The following is a 17949-nucleotide window of genomic DNA, read 5'->3' on the forward strand; positions in this document are numbered from 1 at the left end:
GCCCCCCAAAATATATCCCGCGTCTAGATGTAGGTCAAGATCTATAGGAGGTGGAGGAGGCTGGAGAGCTTGATGAAGAGGATGGTAAAGCCGACGGGGTAGTACTTTGTACCTACTTATCCAACAGGTTGATTCGGCGATAGGAGGAGGGCGGACCAGAAAGCAAGGAATGTCGTCCAGGTCCACTCACACTCACTACAGCACATATATAGATCCCTCGTCCGTTAATTCAATTGGCCTCTTGGTTGACGCCCGAGCGATCCCGATAATCAGCCAGAATGAAGAAAAGAGGACAGAGAGGACCGTGAAGAGAGTCCGTACATGTCCGTTAGGCTGGCTATCCCGGTCCACAATCTGGTCTGCGGGATGCCTTACCCGAACAGCGACCATTACATGTGGAACATCAGATTAGTACGCGAATGAATGATCGAGCCTTGTGGTTCGGCACTTTTCCAGCGGGGGAGCACTGGTTGGTAGCTCGAGTAGAGCCTCACGCTTTAGGGAAGAGCGTATCTAGCGACGTGATAGCTGGATGGATGGATGGATGGAATGCTCTGCAAACCGTGGTGGATTGAACGATAGCAGAAAATTTTGAGGCTATATAGGGTTGAAGAGGGATCCGCCGTTAGACGCTGGGTGCAGATGAGTCGCATAGGCAGCCTGCTGGAGTTCTTGGTCTGCTGGCTTTGCTACCATTTGTAACTCATGCCTCGCAATCATCCTTCACTCAAATCGTAAACAGTCTCAAGCCGTATCCCAGTTTTTCTAGCACAGCTATGCTATGGTGCACCCTCATCACAGCTACCGCGCGCTGCGTTCTGTTCAGTTTCAAAATCGGCTCGCTTTCTGCGAATTTGTGAGACATCTTCAGCTGATCGATATCCCAACAGGCTGAGACCGGACTAGAGCCTGAGCATTGAATTACGTTTATGGTTGGGTTGGCACCATCCTGGGCCCCGGATTCTCGACTTGCCATATTCGGGGGAGAGAGGGGAAAGTAATAACGTAGCTGGCGCCAGTAATTGTGTAGATTGGCTGCAACTGAAGGTTGAAAAATAAATGGTTTAGAACCACGGAGCAGTTGATTATGAGCAGACAGCGCGAGATGGAGAGAGAGAAGAAATCTGGTGGGCAAAAAGAGGACGACAGCGGAGGGATGTCGCGCATCGCGGTCGATTTACCTCAATCACCAGGTTTAGTTGCATTCAATCCGTGGTTTTGAGTTACCGCAACTAAGATAGCTATCATGCAGGTTCATCTAGCCGCTTCTCTCAGTGATATTTCGCCCTTGCTCTCGTGTATTCCCATTTTCGAGTATAGGTCAGAACGAGATATAGATGCAGGTTGGATGCTGGAATTCAGTGGCTGCCCGCAAACGGTAATACAGAAAACATCAAGTCATTATGTGTATCATGAGCCTTGTCGGCTCCTCTATGTTATTAATATCCGATATAGGAGCCAAAGTATAACAAACAGCGACAAACCTTGTATAAGCCCGAAATAGAAACATCAAACCTTACAACCCGGATCAGAACTCTATACGTCGGCCACTCCCGAAAACTGCTCCAATAGATTCCTGTACTCTCGCGAATCGTATAAACGAGCAGGACTCACTCTCCAGGTGATTGAACAGTCCAGCCAAAGCCGCAAACGTCTTCTTGCACCGGGTGTTGGGACAGTGGTAAACATGCTGCATATGGACCGACGAATTCAAGTGCTGGTTCAGACCGCTGAGCTTGGTAAATTCCCTATGGCAGAGGTAGCACTCGAAGCGGTAGCCGTTCCAGGATCGAGGCATCGCAGTGTATTGTGCGTTTTGGTCCTCGATCCAGCCGATCTGCTTGTAGGTGATGACACCCTGGGTATCCGGCTCGCAGACAGTGCGGTAAATTGTTTCCCGGGTCAAATCGGCATTCGGGCATGCTCTTGTTTCGAGGTGGTGGCTGAGTCCACTGGCTGTAGTGAAGCCGACACTGCAGAAAGGGCAGACAACGTCGCGGCCACGATGGATTTTGGAGTTGAGGTGCTGCCGAAGGTGGTTAGAATACATCGATAGCCTCGGAGTAGCAGAAGTCTAGATGTACCATGCGCAGGTTATTCTCATTATCGAACTTCCGGTCACAGCTCTTGCAATATTTTTTGTAGTGCCCGGTGGCCTTCATATGTTGTTCGGCCGCGGACTCGGATTTGAACAAGAGGTGGCAGGTCTCGCATGGGACTTTTCGAGCCCAATGGTTTGTGGCGTTCATGTGCTGGAGAGCAGCGCTCTGCTGGCGGAAGGACTTGGTGCAAGTGTCGCAGTCGTACCGAGGGCCCAGTGACCGGTGTTGTCCATGTGTTGGTTGCAAGCTCGCTAAGTGCGGAAGTTGCGGGTGCAGGTCTCGCACTTGACCCAGTGGTCGTAGTCGTCCATGTGCTCGTCTAGGTCATAGAGGTCGTAGAAGTCGCGGCCGCAGGCTTCGCATTCGTTCAGTGCCAATTGAGGCGAGGGTTGACAGAGTCGTAGAGAGGTAGACAGAGGAGGTTGGTAATAAGGATGGACGGTGATGGGTGATGGGTGATGGGGTAATCGATGGGGGAGGAGGAGGCGAGGCAGTGAAGAGGAGAGGAAGTGAGAGAGAGAGGAAAGGAAAGATGGAGGCTGGAGATGGATCTCAGGCACAGCAGAGCTTATCCACTGCTGGTCAAATGGCCCGATGGATCTGCGTGATCGGGCATGCCAAGTGATCTGTCACTTGTTCACCTGCAGCTAGATGGACTGCTCCAAAGGCCTAACACTTTCAATCCACTCTCCCATTCACAACACTGGTATCGCATCATGGGCCAGGCTCTAGCGACAGACATTTCAGTCAATTTCCTTACCCATCGCCCTTTTCTGCCTAGTCTGGTCTATTCCCCTGATTTGCATGAGGTTGACCGTTGTTGCAGTCCTCCCCACCATCCTGCAATGATCTGAGATCGTCGTCCCTGCCGTGCTTTCCCGCTTCACCTCCAACCCCATCGTCAAGATGGAGGCCTTCCTCCATAATCTCCCCCGCGATCTCAGCGAAGACGCCTTGAAGGACTTGATTGCCCCTTTTATGCGATCTCTCACCATCAATGACTGGCTTTGTACCAAACCGAAAAAGAAACCCTTCGGATTCATCCTCTTCCTCAGTACCACTGATGGCCAGAGATTTCTGGCTTCCCACGGTGAAATAGAATCATCTGGCCAAGCCCGTTCAAAGTCAAGACTGAATCTCCTCGGATCCCACGTCTTTTGCAAGAAGAGCAAACGAGAGCCTGCCGAACACGACCTTCGACACTTGGCTTGGCAGGCTCAGGAACGAATCAACCCCACGCGTATCATCGAAGATGAAGGGAACACGATATCATTTAACCTGTTCAGGTCCAGCTGTGGGTATACCACCTTCAACCAGCAGGAATTCGTTTATGTCCCAGAGATCCAGTGGCAGCATCACGGCGTCGTCTCATTCAAAAGACGAAACATCATTGTCGAGCTAGGCAACACATACCGCATCAGGATTCCCTTGAGCATTGTATTTGAGGTGATCTGGGATAAAACAGGCTCCTTACTGGTGACCTTGATGAATGTTCCGTTTTTCTTTCGACCCGAGGGAGAGTCCCGTACTCGGCTTTCCTCACTGGGCGGCCCCCATTTTGAGCTGGTTGGTCAATGTCTTGTGTACCAGTTTCAGGTCGACCCGACCCAGATCCAGAGCAAGATGAACCAGCTCAAGGTGTGCGACTTGGCCGTCATCCGCTATGAGTTCCAGACTATACGTTACTTCGAGAGCTGGCAATCGCAGCTCGCGGGGCTCAAACAGCTACTGGCCGACTACACCAGGGATGGAACACTGCCTTTCGGGATCTTATTTCAGATGCAAGCACTAGTCCACAATGGATACCTCCCCCCCTACATAGTCTCTGGTTTGACAAAAGAACTGGCGAGCGTCTTCAAATTAAGGAAAATGGCGGGGAAAAGACCAATCTCAGTGAACGCTGTGAAAAAGCTCTTCAACTTGGTTAACTGGCCCTCCCCGTTTGGCGACCCCGAGGAATTCACCGTCAACGGTCTACTCGAAATGATCACAGGAAGCAATCAGGGCCTCCATAATGGTATGATCCACATGGACAGCCTCTTCCGTCCAACTCCGCATCTTGCGTACATACACAGACTAACAGTCACTCCGTCTCGCATCACTCTCCATGGCCCTGAGGTTGAACCTTTAAATCGAATCCTCCGCCGTTTCCCCAATCATCATGAGTATTTTGTGCGCATACAGTTCTGTGACGAGAACGGTCAGGATGTTCAATTCAACCCGAAGATCAACAACGAGGAGGTGTTTGCTAGATTCAAGACCGTCCTGGAAAGTGGCATCCAGATTGCGGGTCGCACTTACACGTTCCTGGGGTTCTCCCACTCATCCTTAAGATCACACTCAGTTTGGGTAAGTTGGCTCTTCTTATCTATATGACTCATAATCAAGTTATTGTGTCTGACTAGGATTAGTTCGCGGCACCGTTTGTGGACGACAATGAGAATCTACAAACATATTTTACGATTATTAAAGCTATTGGCACTTTTGCCAACATTACCTCTCCGGCGCGGTGCGCAGCTCGAATCGGACAAGCCTTCTCCGACACGCCCTTTGCTGTCAACTTGAAGGAGAATGGAATTGCTGTTTACAAGATACCAGACGTGGAAGTTGGGAAACGGGTCTACAGTGACGGTGTTGGGACCATATCCCGAGATGCTGTGGACACAATTCACAGCATTCTACCGACTAGAAAAGGCTTGCCGACGTGCTTTCAAATTCGTCTGGGCGGTGCAAAAGGCATGCTCTCTCTTGACCCCCTTCTGAAGGGCTCCCAAATCCGCATCAGACCTTCCATGGTCAAATTCGACGCTGAGAATCGTCGGGACGTCGAGATTTGCGGTTCTGGATCGAAGCCCATTCCGCTGGTCTTAAACCGACAGGTGATAAAGATCATGGAAGACATGGGTGTTTCTGACGATTGGTTCCTCAAGCTCCAGGGATTACGAGTCGAGCAGTTACGAAAAGCCACCGCAACGATCAAGAATACGGCCAACTTCATAAAAAACCAGGGCATCGGCGACTGCATTAGGATCTATCGGCTCTTGCTGCTATTCCATAAACTCAAGTTAAATTACAAGGAAGTGCCTTTTCTCCGCGCTGTTGTCGAAGCGGCTGTCCTTCGTGAACTGCGACTCCTGAAGCACAAGGCCCGTATCCCAGTTCGCAAAGGAATCACGCTCTTCGGCATCATGGACGAGACCGGCTTTCTAGAAGAGAATCAGGTCTTCGTTACCTACGACACTATGGACGGGAGATTTGCCCCTCCTCCCGGACCTTGTCGTCTTCTTGTCACTCGCTCTCCGGCATTGCACGATGGGGATATCCAATACGCGCACCACGTTCTGCCGCCAGCCAGGCACCCACTTCTACAGCACAAGAACTGCATTGTTTTCAGCCAGAAGGGCGCTCGGGACCTTCCAAGTCAGCTCAGCGGCGGAGACCTAGACGGTGACTTGTACAATATCATCTGGGACCCAGAAGCTGCTCCGTTGAACGTCTTCGCTCCGGCGGATTATCCGCGTGTCCCGCCTAAGGACATCCAGCGTCTTGTAACCCGAACGGACATGGCCGGATTCTTTGTTGAGTTTATGGAATCCGATAAACTAGGCGTCATCGCTACTAAACACATGATCCTAGCTGATCAAATGGAATTCGGAACATCCCACTCTGACTGCAAGAAACTCGCTCAGCTGCATTCGACTGCCGTTGATTTCTCAAAGACTGGAGTCCCCGTCAATCTCAGTGAGATGCCCTTTGTCAACCGCAACAGACCTGACTTGTGAGCCGCACTGTCCTCTTTCTCAACTTCAACCCCAAACATCAAACTAATAGTTCCAAGTCTTGCTCCAGGACCTCTAGCCCAAATACACCACAAGGAAGACATCCAGCTCGAGGCGCGTTATATCCATCCTTACCCGGATGACGACGATACCGGCCCCGTCCACAAGTACTACAGATCCGAGAAAATTCTTGGCCGGCTGTATCGTGCTATCGACGAGCACAAAATTTGGAGCGAGGAGATCCGCAGCACAGTCGCGCCCCATCCTAAAACCGTCTGGAGGAAGCTCGTCGACTCGTTGACAGCACGTTGCATTACATTTGGGGCATCTGTAAATTGGCAGGGTCATGTAGAGACGGCGAAACAGCTTCGCGCAGCGTAATCATCCACACCTACTCCGTCCATGTATCATACCTCCTGAAAGTGTTACTGACAGGTTTCCGTTTACATAGATATGAAGACGCGATCACCACCGCGATGGCCAATTTCTCCGACCACCCAATACACCCTATCACCGAGCTCGAGGTCTTCATCGGACAAATACTTAACAACTCCGGCATCCAAACGCACCGCCAGCGCGAGCGCTCCATCAAACTGAAAGACGAATTCGAGCGCATCGCCTCCTGGATTCTGGGTCAGATGCGCCCGGCCGGCCCCATAACAGGATACGCAAGCGAATACGACACTCTCGAGCGCTGCCTTGCATGCTTTCATATTGCAATTGAAGAGAAGAACAAGGCGGCACATAGACGCCGCGGCTGGGATGAACTAGAGAGTTTCCGGGTCGTTGCGGCTTGCGCCTTACTCATGGAAGTAGAGGTGTTAGAGAAGACTGGGAACGAGATCGGTGTGGCCTTTACCAATCGAAATGAGAATGAGAACGTGCCTCCGCCTCCCCCTGTGTTTGTGCCTGGTGCTTCTACAGAGGTTGAATCGGGCACTCGGGACCGGGACTTGAGATCTGCGGGATATGGATACTGGAATGCGGGTGGTAAGAATGGGAATGTGTTTAATACGGATGCTCTGCTGCGCTCACTGGGTGTCCAGCTTGGGGGAGCGAGCGATTAAACGGATGATTGTCCATGTACGGAACTGTAAATTTCGTGATCTCTCTCCTCTATGCAATATTCAACCACGCAAAATACTGATATGGGCTGACAGTTCCCTTGTATATTATCATCAAACAACTTGGGCTGCCATTGCCTCTCTGACAACGTTCAAGACCCTCATAAGGCAGGTGTGACCCACACTGATGGTAGCGCCTTCCTCATAGGGCAGATAACATTCTCGTCGCACTTTCTAGAGAAGTAATTATATATTTCAAGCTCTACTAGGGGAGAATGGTAGTTTGCATGTCGGGGTTCGGGCTGACCATGGCCGGGCACTGTCGCGTCGGCGCTCAACCTTCTTCGCCGAGGATTGGTAAGCACCGTATAAAGCTGCATCATCTTAGCAATCAACTTGCTGATGAATCTATTCTAGGAATTGACTACTTATTCGCGCTAAGGTGAGCTGAAAATAAACCTCGGTGGTCGGTGTTCACTGTTAGGGTACGAAGACCCGCAATGCAAACTGTGGGCCTGATCTACTGTACTAACAGATGCTTGCATGACCTATATAGGTATGGAGTCATGGAGCATGCAAACCACCAGGGCTTTGTTCATGATCCGTGACCATGTTTGCATTCGAGCCTGGCGCAATCTGATTTCGATCTCACTCGTGGCTTGCAGATTGACGTGGCATGGAGCGGGGTTTATCTTGACGTGATTCCCCTGAGTGATTACAAACAATGGAAGGCACAATCAGTGATAAATTCATGGATGACCCCCAGTACACTCCAGCCAGCCCACCCATCCCAAATTTGCTCTCACAAGTGCCCAGCAAAAGACCATGTCCCAACCAGTCGCCCTCATCCTCGGAGCCGGCGCCCGAGTCGGTGCATCCGTAGCCTCAACCTTCGCAGCCAAGGGCTACGCCATCGCCATCGCCTCGCGAACCGGCAACGGGGACCAAGACAGCAGAGGGATACCTCTCATTACAAGCAGACTCTGCAAACCCCTCCACAATCAAAACCCTCTTCGAAACCGTCAAGAGCACCCTCGGCGCTTCACCAGCTGTGGTGGTATACAACGCCGCGAGCCTAACGCTCCCACCAGACGAATCCTCGATCCTGTCTATTCCGACTGAGAGCTTCGTAGGTTGATTTGAATATTAACACGGTTAGTCCTTATGTTGCGGCGCAGTTGGCTGTCCAGAGGTGGTCTTCTCTGGACAAGGATGTGAAGAAGACATTCATCTACACAGGCAACATCCTTAACACGACGGTCTACCCCGTCGGCTACGCTCTGGATCTCGGCGTGGGCAAGGCCGGCTCGGCTTATTGGGTTGGGGCTGCGGATGGGGCGTATGAGGGGCGTGGCTATCGGTAGGTTCCTCTGCATACAAATATATGCTCTCGAGGGGATGTTGATTGATAAAATCCAGATTTTTCTACGCTGACGAGCGCTCTGAAGACGGCAGCAGCAAGGGAAGTAGTATCGACGGGCCCGCGCACGCGGGAGTTCTACGCGCAGTTGGCGGAGCACGAGGGAGATGTTCCCTGGTTTGCTACGTTTGTGAAGGCGAAGGGGTATGTTAAGTTCTAGTGAGCTAGTGAGGGTTAAGGTCCACTTGGACCTGTAGGCACCTTGATTAGTTGGGTCAACGACTTTAACTCGATAAGGTTAGAATGAGAGATAATTCGTTTCAATTCAATCCAGTTGGACTTCACTAAATACTGGGCTCACTCAGGTTGAGTTCTACATACATAGCCCTTGGCAGCGGTAGAGGTAGCACGCTCACCAAGAGAATCGGATTCGGATTCAGATTGCGGCTCTCCCTTTGCCAGAGTAGTCGGGACATGATGTCCATCATCGTCTGAAAGAAGAGGCTCGTTTGTCAAGTTGTAGCCGTTTACCTGGCGGTTCCAGAATTGCTTCATCAGGTCGATCTCCGGCTTCCTCGGTAGCACGCTTCTTTGCAGATTTCTCTAGAGGCGGTGCATTAGGCGCACCGCCATCACCTTTGGTAATGGGCGCGCTGGGGGACTCGGATCGTTCTCGTTCTTGTTCTCTTGGTCTCTTAAGAGAGGGACCAACGGAGCCATTGTCGCTCCGGGAAGCCGGGTCGCTGGGCTGGAGGCGCTCAGATCGTCCATTCGAACTGTCCAGGTCCAGTGGAGGCGCTTGATCAAGGCCGTTGTCGTTGTCGTTGGCGCCGGCGCCTGAACTAGCCTCACTTTCTAATAAAAATGCGGCTTGTCCTTGTCCAGCTGGCATCCCTGGGGTCGGTTCATCGGGCCCATTATCATTATCTTTGATACCCGGCTGCTCCCTCCATCCTGCATGATCCCACCATGGCCTTGACCGACTCTAGATACGCCTCGTGCTATTCTTTGCTGATGTCACTGCTACAAACGACAGTGAGCTTCGCACGGAAATTGGAGTCAAGAGACCCCGGGGCCGTGGGAGTGGAAGTGGGAGTGGGAGCTTACAATGACTATCGTAGATTGCCCTCCCCACCACCCACCCCAACAAACGTCACCAGTCTCAGATGATGCCATTCTTCCTGAGTCAAGCCATGGTCTCCTGCACTTGCTGTTTCAATACCTCCTCTAAGGCTTTATCGTATTGTTTCAAGCAGGCACTCTTCATCGCGACAATCTCGAAAAGCCGCGGAATGAAGCCTGCATATCCCCAGTCAAGAGGACAGATCGACCCATCCTCTTCGAGAATCATGTTGTGTCGGCATATATCGCCGTGGCATAGAACTAGCTCGTGTGGCGTGAAATCGATCGTGTCGTTGCGGTACGCGAGACGTCGGTTCATGTAGGCCTTCATGGTCTCTATGTCGAGACCCTCTAGGTTGCGACCTGGGACGTACCCATGAAGATGTAGCCATAGTGATCTCGGCCTCGCTGTCGCTCAATGAACCGATACACTTTGAGGACATGGACGATGGCGGGCTCGAGGCTGCGATGGTCTAACTCTTGGATTGCTGCTTCGGAGGGGCAGAGAAGCAAACAACACTTGACGACAGTCTGGGGCGAGATTCGGACGGCTTGTTGTCCCCATTCATGAAACCTTCATCTTTCGCTTCTGGTGGTATAGCTCTACCAGGGAATCGTCGCTGACAGCGGAGAACTCCCAGGTTGCCATGACGGGAACAGCTGTGGAGGGTATATCTAGAAGAGGATGAGGAGGAGGAAGAAGACCAAAAGGAGGAAAGGAGGAGACAAAAAAGGAAAAAGAAGGAAGCCTCCTGCATCTGGGAAGCGCCTTTGTTTTCTGTTCCATCCATACCTTCCCTTGTTCTACGACTGGACACCCCAGATCTATTTATAATCCAGGAGTATCTTTGCACCTTGTCTGTTGGATCTAGGTTCCCCAGTATTGGGCTATATTTCTCTACTTGGAAGTCAGCGAGTCGCAGCCCCCGCATTGCTACCATAGGTGCACTTTCATAATAATGAAGATGAGCCAAAATAAAACGGAGTCATTCTCCCTTTGCCTCACGGACACTTTCTATGGATAACGCATCACGCCGAGTTACGGATCGATTATCTGCCAGAGCTCGCCTGAGCAGAGCATCGCCTTCTGAACCAGTCCACGAATACCCCTGCCCCCTTCTCTTCCCGCTCTCCCACCATTCGACTGCTCATTGCCATATTGCTCATGGAATATATAGGGTTTCCTCATTCCCTTCCAATTTCCTTCCATGCACCGCGTTCACAGAGAGGCCTTCTCCTTCTGGCTACGTTTCTCCCTCCCTAGACGTTTATCAGCACGATCCCCATCACAAAAGAGAAGACGGTCTATGATATAAGGCATCACTCACCCCTCGCCAACTCCTTTGCCTTCCTCTCAAACCTCTCATACGGAACCCCAGCGACAAACCTCTCCGCCAATGCATTCGCCGCATCAAACAAACTCACCACCCTCTCAGCCCGCAACGGCCCATTCATCAACCTCTTGCTCTCAAGCATACTCCCGCTATCGTTAACCTCAAGCTGCCCTTTTAGGAACCCCAAAACAGAACCCTCAAACCCATCCCTATCAAAAACCCGGTTAATAAGCCCCCACCCCTCCAAATCCTCAACGGTACACTTTCTTCCAAACATGAGGAAATCATTTGCCCGGCGCACGCCCATACTCTGCGCGAAGGTCCGCGCGGCTCCGAATTCGGGGACAAGGCCGAGTGAGTTGAAGGGGACTTGCAGGTAGCTTCCTGATGCGGCGAGGACGATATCGGCTAGCCCGGTGAACCAGGCTGCGCCGCCGCCGACGCCGGGGCCATTCAACGCGAGGACGAAGATCTTGGTGTGGTCGATTATGGAGCGGAAGAGTTCGAGTTCTGGACTTGTTATCTCTTGTAGGGCTGAAGTCTGGAGTGTACATACCACGAGAAAACTTGCGCATATAAAACAATTTCTTCTCAGCCGCCGTTGCGCCTCCAGGGGGCTTTGCAAGTCCGTCTGTTGCCATACACTTATTAGCTTCAACCCCCGGCCTCTTCATAAAATATCCTAGCGCGGGCTCCAAACCTCTAATATCCGCCCCCGCAGAAAAGAACCGCCCCTCCCCCGTAAGTACGGTAAACACGGTCCTCGGGTGCTCATTCAGCTCGCGGAATGCGGCGACCATGTCGCCCAGGAGGGTCTCGTTCCATGCATTTAGGACTTCGGGTCTGTTTAGCTGTGGCGAGTTAGTCAGTGAAGGGTTGCCGAAAGGGCTTGTCGGGACTGACTTTGATAACCCCGATTTGGTCATGAATGTCGAGGATGAGGTGAGTGTATGTTTGGGGCATATTTGGAATATTTTTCTTTTCTCCGAGGGGTAAGAAGATATCTTCAGCTTCAGGTCAAGTATGTTAGTAGGTGGCTTTAAGCTTACATGCATGATAGCCGCGGTTGTCGGCTACCCCGCATGTCTGGACGAGTGTAGCACAAGGCCCCCCTGTAGGCTTGCATGTTGGGAGTTGAACTACGAATCCCAGTCCAGATTGTCCTTTCCAAGCAGATAGTCAAATTCATAATTGGTGATTATTCCTTTTGAGATATAGATCTTGTGTTCCCGGGAATCCTCTTGGCAGTCTGTACAGCGAGGTAGGTAGGGGGCTCAGTCTCAACATGCCTCGGCACGGATAACCTACCGCAGAGGACAGATCCAGCCTAGATAGAAAATGTAGCCGAAGCAATCTTTGATTTCTCAATCGTAATGTGAGGTTCGATATGCGCAAGGGACTGGACTGGGTCGAGGCGGCTCGGAGGCTACAGAGTACGGAAACATATATGCATGAGAACCTTGGGTCCCGAGAACAAAGAGGTTTACTCGAGTGGAACAGTATCAGGTCCACTTATTTCTTTCCACAGCCGAAAGGTGTATATTTCCCATGATTAGTTGCGGTGTGACGCGGGATCATGAGACTGCCAAGGGGTGCACTCTGTAGGGCGGATTGGGGGCTCGTGTTTATGGATCTCAATCCCTTAGAAACAGTCAATGAGTTGTTCACCTAAGGAGGATACGTTGAAGCACATTTCAGAGATTAAAGGATAGTTCAATTATTATTATTCCAAGTCATTAGGTATATTAACTACCCAAACCAGTTCCAACCTGAGCAATAAGGTACAACAACATCAAGCCCTAACGAAGCAAGAGCGCACCTCCAATCAACGCAGCAGCCAAAACTCCAAAAGCCCCCTTGGCCGAAACCATCCCAGCACCATCTGTCCCATCACCGCCACCGCTCTGTAGCTGGTCATCATCCGAGGAACTATCGTCGCCGCCGCCAGACCTGAATGTCTGCGTAGGCTCGGCGGAGGCAGTGTTATCATCATCCTCCTCACCATCGCCGCTAAGACCGCCCGTCGCAGTGGGAGTGGCAATAGTCGGCAGATCCTCAGTCGTTTCGTCAGGTGCCGAGGTAGGACCAAAATCATCATCATCATCATCCGTGTCAGTCGCCGTCGCAGCCCCAGTCGTCTCACCATCAAAGTTAAACGTCGAAGTCGTAAAGTAGTCATCAGTCGTCGTCAAAGTCGGCACCGTGAAATCGAAGTCAGAGTCATCCGTCGCAAGGCCCGTATGCACGCAGATCCCGGTTCCAAGCGACGAGCTGCAGACTGCATCACAGCACAGACCCGAGTCTCCGCAGGGTGTGCCATTGCAGGTATCCGTGTCGCAGGCGGGCTCGCCGCGGATGGTGGTGCAGGGGGCGCCGTTCTCGCAGCACCCGAAGCCATCGGGGCACACGGTGTAGTCGCCCGGCGGGCAGATGTCGTTTTGGCGGCGGAAGAGGTTTGGGATGGGGACTGGTGCTTGGGTTACGCGGGCGCTTCCGGGGGTGGCGTTGACGAGGTGGATGCCACTTAGGGCTAGGAAGGACGCGAGAAGCATCTGCATGTTGAAGCGTCCTGTTTTCTTGAAGCGCAGTGAGTGAAAAGTAAGAATCGAGATCCCGGGGAAGGAGCCCATTATATACAGCGGCAGCAGTCCGTGCTCCAGTTCCAGCTGGGCGACGCGCCTTCCTCACGATTCTTCCTCGCTGTTTACGCCAAGGACTGGAGGCGCCCTTGCGCCCCGTATAGAAAATTGGCGTCCCAAAGCGAGTGGGGGAATACGAACAATATGCTTGGCCAAACAGCCTCAAGTAATCCTCAACCAATCGCCACACTAGCTTCTCTTCCTCCTTCATTCGATCTCTCAGTTTTGGGCAAGATTCGCGAAAGGTTTCTGCTCGAGATTGTGTCGGAAGAGCCGCCTTTTCTGCCTCACCCACGCCACTGTCTCGCTATTCGTGTTTGTGCGTGCGCAAGGTGTTGGTTGCAGGCTGTCACGGGGCGATTGTGCCGGCTCTCGCTGCGCCCCGAGAACCGTCCGGGACTCCCCTTATCATGCTGGGAAATGGGGTGAGATCTATAAACACAGGAACTACTCCGTATTCGCGTGCGAAAGATGAAAGTGAGTTGAAGGTCTTAAACTATCACAACCCGATTCAACGATGCTAAGCCCATGCCGTACCAGGGTTATTCACATTCGACATGTTCGCCTCAGGCTTCAACACAACGACCTCAGCTGTTGTGGCTCTGAACCCCTGGGATGGAACTGGCTTGAATTGTGGGAGTTAAGTGTTCGGTGAAATCGGCGATGGGTAAGTACAGATCTGTGTTCATGCATTGGCCTCGGGGACCACGCCGACACCTATGTCGACGTCGGCGACAACAACGACCACTGCGCCGACTTCACCAGCCGAGACCCGACCCGGCGCAGTTTCCAGCGCTACGAGGCGGCGTGTTGTTGTTGATGGGGATGGATGTGCAGCCATTGCAGAACAGTACGGTATCTCGCCTGCGGATTTCCTCAAGTGGAATCCTGGGGTTGAAGATGACTGTTCTCCATTGTGGCTTGGTTATGCTGTCTGCGTGGAGCTGTGAGTGTATACTGCTTGCACAGCAGGTCAAACATACCCTGGGTAGAGGTAGCTAGCCCTAAGCAGCATGCCGCATGGTACAGCGAGGGGTCATTGTTTGCTTGACATCCATAGCCCTCGTTCGATCCGAGATCTGCTTGGCTTTAGCTTCTTCTCTATTCTTGCTCCGAATACAGATTGGCATTGTTTGTTTGGCGCCATGCGTTATTGAAGATATGTTCTGCCGTAGCCTGGACCCCTGGTCTGTATGCTTCGACAGTATGTCTCCCTAATATCAGGCTAAGGCAAGTGTTGCAAGGGCTTGAAGTACTCTCTATAATTAGCGTGTATAGGAGAAACAAAGTCGTGAAAGCGTACGCAAATCTCGATCCACAGACCCTTCTCGATATATCAGGCAGACCTCTATCAAAGCCACATTCTTCCTGTTGGTAACACCAATATGAAGGTTTACTACTGATAGTGCACTGAACAGCCAACACATACTCCCTGGCTAGTGGAAGATCGCTTATTCCGGACCGCGCGACTAGCCATAAGATGATAAGAGCAACCACAACCACCACGACAACCTCAACTTCCCTCCATTCCCCGCAATGACTATTCTTTCCCGAACTGCCTTCCCGCTTCGCGCTTTGCGTTCCACCTGCGGTCGCTATCCCAGAGCAGTGCTCAGGGAGCTCTGTCCACAGAAACGAACACTGACACTCGCAACCCTCCACATACCAGGCCCCGTCTCCAACATCGACGACGCTTTCTACCGAAGAAGCATGGCATCCGAATCTACCAAAAAAAAAAAGCTCATCCAGTTGGGGCTTCGTCCTTTATCGATGCACATACAGTACCCAGCACAACACCCACTGGAAACGCATGGTCGACCTCATCCAGTCGGAAATCAAGCAGTGCCTAGAGGAGGAAGAACGCCTAGACCTCCTCCCCTCACATCAACTCTACATAATCGAAGATCCTGGACCGCTCAACGGCGCAATATCCCGCGATGTCTGAGACCACTTCAGACGCTGGTCCGAGCACGATTTGACCATCATCCTGAAGGATCCCACTAAACGAACCTTCCCCGTACATGGGCGGAATGGCATCGAGGAAGAACCCCTCGAAATAATTCTTGGGCCACGCTATAATTTCTGTCTATTTGTCGATGAGATTTGTCTTCAGTCACTAGATGAGCTCCCGACTCGGCCGTGCCCGTGCCCGGTCGTCAAGATCTTCTCGAGAACGTGGAACGGGTCAGACTTTGGTTATCCTTACGGAGTATGCGAGCCTTATCGTGTTACGGATGACCATAGCTTTGAGGATGGCGCGACGGATGATCCTGCGGAGGATGTCGGGTGGATGTGCATGCGACTTTATGCTTACTGTGACTGGTATAATGAGTTGGTGGATGTGTATGATCGGGGCGATTTGTTGTATAGACGGCCTCGGGCCGCTTCGGTTGCCTCGCGCTTGGAATCGCGCTTGTCCCGCGGCGGCGGGCAGATTACCAGGGTCTTTGAGGCGGAAATGGCATACTTGATCTTCTTAGGTTGCATCTCGACATGGTCGGCCCATGGTCTCTCTGCTCCTTCTCACCGAGCACGTTGTGTGTACTATATCGGAGAACAGTCATGGAACTAGTTTACCGGTTGGCGGCTATGTCGGGGTTTGGCGCCACCGGGGGGTCAAACCATCTACCATTATTCATGGAACGAACTTGGACTTGGGATGTCCGTGACACAAGCCGTTCCCACCTGGGGCCAAAATTTGTCGGATAATAGAGCATTGGGCAATGGTAGGGCTGCGTGTCGCGACCAACACATCAACTGTGGTTGACGATCGGCAGTGGAGCATCAGACACGGGCTGTGCTCTGCATATAGTATACAATTGCGTACCTAAGTACCAGTTCTAAACTATGTGTCAACTATCTCTATATTATCTCTAGAGACAGACTTTCACTTGATGGTCTGTTTGCTTCGCCTCCAAGTTAGATATCCCCGAGATCTGGTTCAATCTCTCTCTAAACAGGTTGCACACACGGGTGATGAAGCAGCATCGTCCGGAGACTAGACCAGTTTCAAGGTCCACAATTCTGGATTCCACCGCCTATGAGTGTCTATAATCTGTATTGACTGTTGTGGGCTCAAGGCTGATCATCAACTATCGTAGACAATGCCGCTCCACCGCAGTGTCTGCCTTCAGCCTCAAGTCCCACTGGCTTACGGTGATCTACATTCTACGTACATCTTCCTACCGGCGTCGACAGGATCACTGCCTCACTCTAAAGGATGCCTTAGCAGGCGAAAGCTTATATAAACCCCCCAAACCGGGCAACAACCAAGCCATCCAGCAATAACTCATTCGAAAACTCAAGTACACTTATCAACTCCCCATACCCACCCTCCTCACCTAAACCCTAAACAAACCACCCTTCACAAAATGCTCTCTAAGTCTTTCTTCTCCCTCTTGGCCTGCACAACCGCCGCCCTAGCCGCAACCTGCTCCGACAACGGCGGCGGCACCGTTCCCGTTAGCGACGCGCAGTCGTGCGTCGATTACATCCGCAACAAGGGCACGACCGGGTGCGCCGTGGATGGTGAGAACGTTGTCTTTTGCACGGCGGGTAATGCGCAGATCTCGGGGAGTAATGTGAATTTGCAGGATAGTCCCACGTCGAACTGGTGTGTATCCCGTTTTGCCAAAAGCTCGACTTGATCGTGGAGACAGATGGTTTCTAACGCGATTTATTTCTCCTACGACAGTAATGATGTTGCGGCCGGCGCACAGTCGATTATTGATAGCTGTGCGCAGAATGGACAGGTTGCTGGTGAGTCTTGACCTATACCATAAAATACGATATACTTGCTAATTACCATACTCCGTCCAGGGTACAATGCGGCTGGCGGAAACGGGGACATTATTGTTAGCATCAACGTCAATGCATAAGTACATAATGCATGTTGCAGGTGGCTAGGCACCTAGTCTCAGCCTTGTAGTTAAGGCGAGGAATGTCCTTGAGTTGCCCTTTTTTGGGATAGCTGAAGCTGTCTATGGAATTACGACGTTATAATCTGGTGATTGTACATATATTGATCCCCGAATTCGCCAAGATCGTTGTAATTAGTATCATTTTGCTCCCTAACGAGATAGCACTCCGTAGCATTTGTGTCCTGTAGAGTTGGTAGGGGCGTGCCAGTAACCTTAAGTGCTGTAGCGCATTTTGTACGACCTAAACTCACCGGAGGCTAGGGGATAACCATCGAGCCGCCAAGTCAAGTTTCCCAGCAAATGACTTTTTGAGGGAACAGAATGGCCAGGGAAGAGAGTGACAGGTGGGCATTCGATGCAGGGTCGCATTGAACAACAGTCTGAGCCCTCTGTAAGGTCAAAGGGACCGCTCCCAGCCACCCGGTTTGAAAACCCGATGACACGCTGACTTGTACCCTCAACAATATTCACATCTCTATTCTTTTCTTGTATGCCGAGCTGAGTCTGAAAATCGGGCTCAAACTGTTCCCGACTCAAGAGCCTGCACTATGCGACCCAACCAGGAAAATAATGCTTCTCCTGGTGCTGTTTCACCACCACCCCCTCCCCCACCCTACACAAACTCCAAC

The 17949-nt window shown here is 51.7% G+C and overlaps 8 protein-coding genes across 8 annotated transcripts; 4 read left to right on the top strand and 4 right to left on the bottom strand.

The window, feature by feature from the left end:
* Positions 1–1528: 1528 nt before the first annotated feature.
* On the bottom strand, positions 1529–2249 carry BDV17DRAFT_294748 (uncharacterized protein; the record flags this gene model as incomplete). The annotated part of the gene is made up of 2 exons (XM_073762909.1): positions 1529–2026; positions 2085–2249. 2 exons carry the CDS (start codon positions 2247–2249, stop codon positions 1529–1531), a joined length of 663 nt encoding a protein of 220 aa, XP_073612031.1.
* A 759-nt stretch (positions 2250–3008) lies between these two features.
* On the top strand, positions 3009–7010 carry BDV17DRAFT_300487 (RNA dependent RNA polymerase; the record flags this gene model as incomplete). The annotated part of the gene is made up of 4 exons (XM_073764073.1): positions 3009–4451; positions 4514–5880; positions 5941–6258; positions 6333–7010. 4 exons carry the CDS (start codon positions 3009–3011, stop codon positions 6946–6948), a joined length of 3744 nt encoding a protein of 1247 aa, XP_073612032.1. The 3' UTR covers positions 6949–7010.
* A 243-nt stretch (positions 7011–7253) lies between these two features.
* BDV17DRAFT_294750 (uncharacterized protein) lies at positions 7254–8525 on the top strand (the record flags this gene model as incomplete). The annotated part of the gene is made up of 5 exons (XM_073762910.1): positions 7254–7302; positions 7363–7387; positions 7849–8052; positions 8105–8305; positions 8384–8525. The coding sequence occupies 5 exons, from the start codon at positions 7254–7256 to the stop codon at positions 8523–8525; spliced, it is 621 nt and encodes a 206-aa protein (XP_073612033.1).
* A 264-nt stretch (positions 8526–8789) lies between these two features.
* BDV17DRAFT_294751 (uncharacterized protein) lies at positions 8790–9197 on the bottom strand (the record flags this gene model as incomplete). The annotated part of the gene is made up of 1 exon (XM_073762911.1): positions 8790–9197. The coding sequence occupies one exon, from the start codon at positions 9195–9197 to the stop codon at positions 8790–8792; it is 408 nt and encodes a 135-aa protein (XP_073612034.1).
* A 1202-nt stretch (positions 9198–10399) lies between these two features.
* On the bottom strand, positions 10400–11777 carry BDV17DRAFT_272801 (enoyl-CoA hydratase/isomerase family protein). Its single transcript, XM_073758933.1, has 5 exons — positions 11665–11777; positions 11462–11612; positions 11318–11392; positions 10756–11271; positions 10400–10687 (listed from the first exon to the last, which is right to left on the bottom strand). Exons 1-5 carry the CDS (start codon positions 11722–11724, stop codon positions 10647–10649), a joined length of 843 nt encoding a protein of 280 aa, XP_073612035.1. The 5' UTR covers positions 11725–11777; the 3' UTR covers positions 10400–10646.
* A 676-nt stretch (positions 11778–12453) lies between these two features.
* BDV17DRAFT_272802 (uncharacterized protein) lies at positions 12454–13327 on the bottom strand. The gene has a single exon (XM_073758934.1). The coding sequence runs from the start codon at positions 13317–13319 to the stop codon at positions 12561–12563; it is 759 nt and encodes a 252-aa protein (XP_073612036.1). The 5' UTR covers positions 13320–13327; the 3' UTR covers positions 12454–12560.
* A 521-nt stretch (positions 13328–13848) lies between these two features.
* On the top strand, positions 13849–14656 carry BDV17DRAFT_272803 (LysM peptidoglycan-binding domain-containing protein). Its single transcript, XM_073758935.1, has 2 exons — positions 13849–13877; positions 13941–14656. The coding sequence occupies exon 2, from the start codon at positions 14120–14122 to the stop codon at positions 14348–14350; it is 231 nt and encodes a 76-aa protein (XP_073612037.1). The 5' UTR covers positions 13849–13877; positions 13941–14119; the 3' UTR covers positions 14351–14656.
* Positions 14657–16771: 2115 nt separating this feature from the next.
* On the top strand, positions 16772–17278 carry BDV17DRAFT_294754 (uncharacterized protein; the record flags this gene model as incomplete). The annotated part of the gene is made up of 3 exons (XM_073762912.1): positions 16772–17013; positions 17095–17159; positions 17220–17278. 3 exons carry the CDS (start codon positions 16772–16774, stop codon positions 17276–17278), a joined length of 366 nt encoding a protein of 121 aa, XP_073612038.1.
* Positions 17279–17949: the final 671 nt, after the last annotated feature.

This window comes from Aspergillus undulatus, assembly GCF_047715775.1.
Source record: "Aspergillus undulatus strain CBS 261.88 unplaced genomic scaffold BDV17scaffold_57, whole genome shotgun sequence".
Taxonomy (NCBI): Eukaryota; Fungi; Ascomycota; class Eurotiomycetes; order Eurotiales; family Aspergillaceae; genus Aspergillus; species Aspergillus undulatus.

Excerpts from the sequence above, each read along its gene's own strand:
- BDV17DRAFT_272801 (XM_073758933.1), bottom strand. The coding sequence starts at position 11,724 with ATGCCCCAAACATACACTCACCTCATCCTCGACATTCATGACCAAATC. Across the intron at positions 11,613-11,664 it reads ACCAAATCGGGGTTATCAAA|CTAAACAGACCCGAAGTCCT; the intron begins GTCAGTCCCGAC and ends AACTCGCCACAG. Across the intron at positions 11,393-11,461 it reads TGCGGGGGCGGATATTAGAG|ACGGACTTGCAAAGCCCCCT; the intron begins GTTTGGAGCCCG and ends GTATGGCAACAG.
- BDV17DRAFT_272802 (XM_073758934.1), bottom strand. The coding sequence starts at position 13,319 with ATGCAGATGCTTCTCGCGTCCTTCCTAGCCCTAAGTGGCATCCACCTC.
- BDV17DRAFT_272803 (XM_073758935.1), top strand. The coding sequence starts at position 14,120 with ATGTCGACGTCGGCGACAACAACGACCACTGCGCCGACTTCACCAGCC.